Raw genomic sequence first — 4,582 nt, 5'->3', positions numbered from 1 at the left:
TTAATCTTTTAGGAAATAAGAACATTAAGCTGTTAATTTGTGTCCACTGCCCATTTATGTTTGTGTACTCGGATACTATGCTATAATTAGATGTAATCTGATTGTGAAACACGTTTCATCAATAGTGAATTGACAAATATGGAAAGGATTTCTTCACACGCTTCTGTGAATCTAGCCACCACCACTCCTATTAATACAATATCAAACGCAATGCAGTTGAATTCTATTTGACACTTTGATACTAACTAGTTTTCATGTTACTATAACAGAATATTATGTTATGTTTTTATATGACTTTTTTGGCTTGATGATATTAATTCTATATAGACTTATAATATTAATACTCAAATATATAAATTCTATATAAATATAATATAAAATTATAAACAATACACAATATTAAAAAAACCACTATAACACCACAATTTCATGCATGTACATACATTTGAACTGCATTATATTGACACAACAACAAAGCAATTGTTTAATTTAATATGTATATAAACTGTGATTCAATTTCAATATAACTTTCAAATTATCCAAAAAAAAAAAAAAATCACTAGCTATATAAAATATAAAGCTCAAATGCAAGCACCATTCACACTAATTTCATGTCATTATATAAACAATGACATTTTCCTAACGTTGTCAAGATATATTAATGAATGCTTTAAATACAACATACAAACTCAACCCTACCACAAAAACTAATTAACATTGCTCCAATTTCATTTTTTTTAAAATTTTTTTTAATTATTATATTTCAGATTCAATACCTTGACGACTTTCATCAACAAGAGCCACTGTCAACATTTCTGTGCAAAACTGATCATCCGGGTTAATCCATAATGCCTTGTGATAATACGTAATTGCATCCGTATAATTACCCTTGAAAAAAATTAAGTCAATTAAAATATTCATATATAGTTTTTACTAGATTAAAAAATCATGTCAATTAAATAAATAAATAAATACCCTCAGATGGTATGTGTATGCTAAACCAGCATACGTGCTTAAGCTTCTTGTAGATAGTGCAAGGGCCTTTTCGTAATATGTAATTGCTTCACTATACAACCTGATATTTAAAAAAATAATAATAATAATAAACTAAACACAATAATAAGTTTTTATAAATTGTAAAGATTATGAAAATATATGAAATGTTAACTTACTTGAGTTTTCTTAAAGTATGAGCAAGATTAACCACAGTTGATTCCCACATTTCACTTAATGGTGATGGTATATGAGCCAAAGTCTTTTTAAACCACCATTCCGCCTTTTTATACCTATAAATTTTACCCAAGGGCAAAATCGTCATTTTAAAAAAAAAAAAGTAACAGTCGACGAAATTTGAAACGAAACCTCACCATAAGGATCTTTTTTAGACAAAACACTCATTTTTGGAGTGTAGGTAGAAAAAGTAACATACCACATACACCAAAGGGCAAAATGGTCATTTTTTTTATTTACTGAAACAAAGAAAGAAGTAAAAAGAATGCGTACTCTTTCATATGATAAGCAACAACTCCAAGCTCATTATACACAAGTGGATCCGAAGGACATATTGCCTTTGCTTGCATGAAAAACTATACACAACCAAAAAAAAATTAGAAAAGGGTATTTTAGACATTTTGTTAAGAATGTGAAATAGCAATTAGCACCTGATCAGCGAGTTTGAAGCTGTGGGTTCGCATGTACTCCATTCCAATATATAAAGTAGGTAAATGACACCTAAAGATTAAAAACACATAATTTAATCACACTACACTTTGATAATATTATATTTTTTTTTTTTCAATTTAAAAAAAAAAAAAAAAAGATAAATTACCCAGGAAATAAACGCGCAGCAGTTCGATAACCAGACATAGCTTGATCACCTTCTTCTTTGGCTGCATAAGCATTCCCATATCCGATCCAACCAGGGGCAAATGTTCCTTCTAAGCTAGTTGCCTTGCTGTAATATAAATAAATAATCCAATAAAGAAATGTAAATTTAAGTAAAAAGTAAAAAGGTAAAATACTGGGATTTATTTACCTGAAATAACGGCGTGATTGATCATACTTCTTGATACAATAATAGTAACAGCCAACAGCAAACCATGATATCGCCCTTTGGAAACCAAAAAAATTAGAATTTTTTTTTAAAATAAAAAAAATGTTTTTCTTTTTTTTTTTTTAAATATATTTTTTCTAACTTTTGAGGGTAGTCCTTGACTAAGTTGCAAGCCATGAGATAAAGTTCATTTGAATGTCCAAGCTCCATAGCTGCTGCTATATGAACCATTGTGCTTTTAAGATGGAATGGATCCTTTTCAAGTAATCTGAAATCAAAAAATCATTATATAAATATATATAATTAGTCGGATTGTTTATTTAAAAAGGTGAGCTTACACTGAAGTCAATTCAAAGCATTTCTGATATTCGCCACATTGATGATAATATTCAGCTTTACATGCTAAAAGATCTGTGTTGTTTTTTAGTGTACAAGTCAAGGATTGATTTGATGTGTCATCTTTCTCCAGTTCATTGAATTTTTCTTCCACAATACTTGCTTTATCGTACTGAAAATAAATAAAAATGAAAAATATTATATGTTGGAAAGTATAAGATGTTTTGATGAATGTTAAATGGTGTTTTGGATGTATTTAGGTACTTTTTTTATCAGACATGAATAGAATGAAGAAAGCCAGCCATCTTCTTGAGCAAACTGTAGAGATGAAAGAAGACTTTTCTCTGAAATTGAATAAAAAACAAACAATGATATGATGATTGTTTGAGATTTGAAGATAATAATAATAGGGTGTGAGTAGGATGATTCATGATGTTAATATTAATAACCTGAGATTAAGTGCAAATTTACTACCTTCTTCACATGTTAGCATGTGGTTTTCAATAAGACATTCAATTGCCTGAAACAAAAAAAGATTTCAAAATTACATATTGCAAAAGTTTAAAGATATTATTAAACATTGTACATGGTTGTGATTACCTCATAGCATAAAGGATCTGCTCTAATTGCAGCCTTGTACCTATGATATACATAATACACTTGGGAGTTTATAATTTCATATCATATTCTTTAAAACCCAAAAAAGAATTGTGATAATTTGAAGAATTAAACATGAATAAACGTTGTATATGTTGAAGCTAACCATTGTCGAGCTTGAGAGCGATTCTCCAAAGCTTCATAAGCCTTGCCTCTAAGAAAACAAATTGCTGATGATATCTGTTATCAGATTCAGATATGTGTTACTTCAAAGCAAGAAAAGATGATTGTATGAAAAAAGTACATGACTACATGTTGATAGAACTTTAAATCAAGGGTCTTGTTATGTTAACAAAAAAAAAAGGTAACTATTGTGTTGAAAAGGAATTACAATGAACTGATTAAAGTATTGCTGACCAATACATTGAAAAATTTTCATCAATTATTCATCTTCCCATGGCAATGAAAAGGTTTTGTAAACTTCAAAACTGATCAATACATTGATAATGGCTTTACACATTGACACGCTTTAGTAATTTACTTCCTAAACGGCTAAACCCGAATAAATTGAAAGTTACGCACTGAAAAGAAGAGTGAACTTACATTAATTTCTCGATCTTCACTATCTTTATCCAAATACATGACATTAGAATCCTTGGTATCACTGAAATTCCCATGTTCGTCCACCTTAGCTTCTCCAAGCATCAGCAAACACTGATCCCACTCCTTTAGTTCCTCCTGCTCAGACACATTGAATACAATCAAAAGTCAAAACTATTTATTCTTTCTTTAAATGAAAAACTTTTCAACTAATTAACAAATTCAAACACAAAACGCAAAGGAACAATAAACCTAATTGACAGTAAAATAAAAGTATGAAATGGGGCAAAAAGAGGAGACCAACGAGGCATTTGGCCGCCAGATAACGGAAACGAAGATCACGGAGAACAATCTGAGAAGCATTGAGCAGGTGGAAAGCACGGCGGTAATGACGACCGAGAAATAGGGCTTGTGCTTGCATGTAAATATCAGCGGGATCGGAGGTGAAGGCGGCGACCTTGTCGGCGAAGAAGATCGCCGACGAATATAGATGCTTGCTAACGCAATCTCTGACCACACCTCTCAACTTCTCGATGTGTTCTTCCATCATCTTCTCGTGGCCCTTGCTTATCAATTTCAAAATTTTCAAATCTTCAGTGTTTGCTACAGGGAGGGTTTGGGGATGTGAATTGTTTTTTGCAGAATGGAAAATAGCGGGAGGCGAATTTGTTGGTTTTTGGGTATTAGGCCCTTTTATGTATTGGGCCAGTTGGCCCATTTAGAAAACGATTAATCAATAAAGATGATGGTGTTATGTATCAACGATCCAATTTTATTCTCGTATTAAAATAGAGAAAATTCATCAAATGAAGATAGGGGGTGAGTGTTTGAACAATTTAACCATGAAAAATTCAATTTTGTTAAATGACCAAGACTTCCGCCGAGGGGCATCTACGGAAACCTTAACCCTCTAAGGAATCCGACGACACGTGGACAAAAGGACAAAAAAATGGTCGTTGACATCATTGTGCATAAGAGGCCTCTGCAAAAATGGGA

The 4,582-nt window shown here is 31.4% G+C and overlaps 1 protein-coding gene across 1 annotated transcript; it reads right to left on the bottom strand.

The window, feature by feature from the left end:
* Window positions 1–575: 575 nt before the first annotated feature.
* APC6 (anaphase promoting complex 6) lies at window positions 576–4,217 on the bottom strand. The gene is made up of 15 exons (XM_078966460.1): window positions 3,891–4,217; window positions 3,590–3,724; window positions 3,153–3,226; window positions 2,990–3,029; window positions 2,864–2,909; window positions 2,654–2,733; window positions 2,392–2,561; window positions 2,196–2,321; window positions 2,036–2,110; window positions 1,829–1,954; window positions 1,662–1,731; window positions 1,504–1,586; window positions 1,173–1,286; window positions 976–1,075; window positions 576–888 (listed from the first exon to the last, which is right to left on the bottom strand). Exons 1-15 carry the CDS (start codon window positions 4,134–4,136, stop codon window positions 757–759), a joined length of 1,617 nt encoding a protein of 538 aa, XP_078822586.1. The 5' UTR covers window positions 4,137–4,217; the 3' UTR covers window positions 576–756.
* Window positions 4,218–4,582: the final 365 nt, after the last annotated feature.

Source organism: Lactuca saligna, chromosome 7 (genome assembly GCF_052625555.1).
Source record: "Lactuca saligna cultivar CGN05327 chromosome 7, ASM5262555v1, whole genome shotgun sequence".
NCBI lineage: Eukaryota > Viridiplantae > Streptophyta > Magnoliopsida > Asterales > Asteraceae > Lactuca > Lactuca saligna.
This window is presented reverse-complemented; position numbering and strand designations above follow the sequence as displayed.

Bases quoted from the DNA above. Each gene is read 5' to 3' on its own strand.
- APC6 (XM_078966460.1), bottom strand. From the start codon at position 4,136: ATGATGGAAGAACACATCGAGAAGTTGAGAGGTGTGGTCAGAGATTGC. The intron at 2,734-2,863 runs GTAGTAAATTTG...ATTCAATTTCAG, and splicing joins CATGCTAACATGTGAAGAAG to AGAAAAGTCTTCTTTCATCT. The intron at 1,587-1,661 runs GTGCTAATTGCT...GGTTGTGTATAG, and splicing joins GCTTCAAACTCGCTGATCAG to TTTTTCATGCAAGCAAAGGC.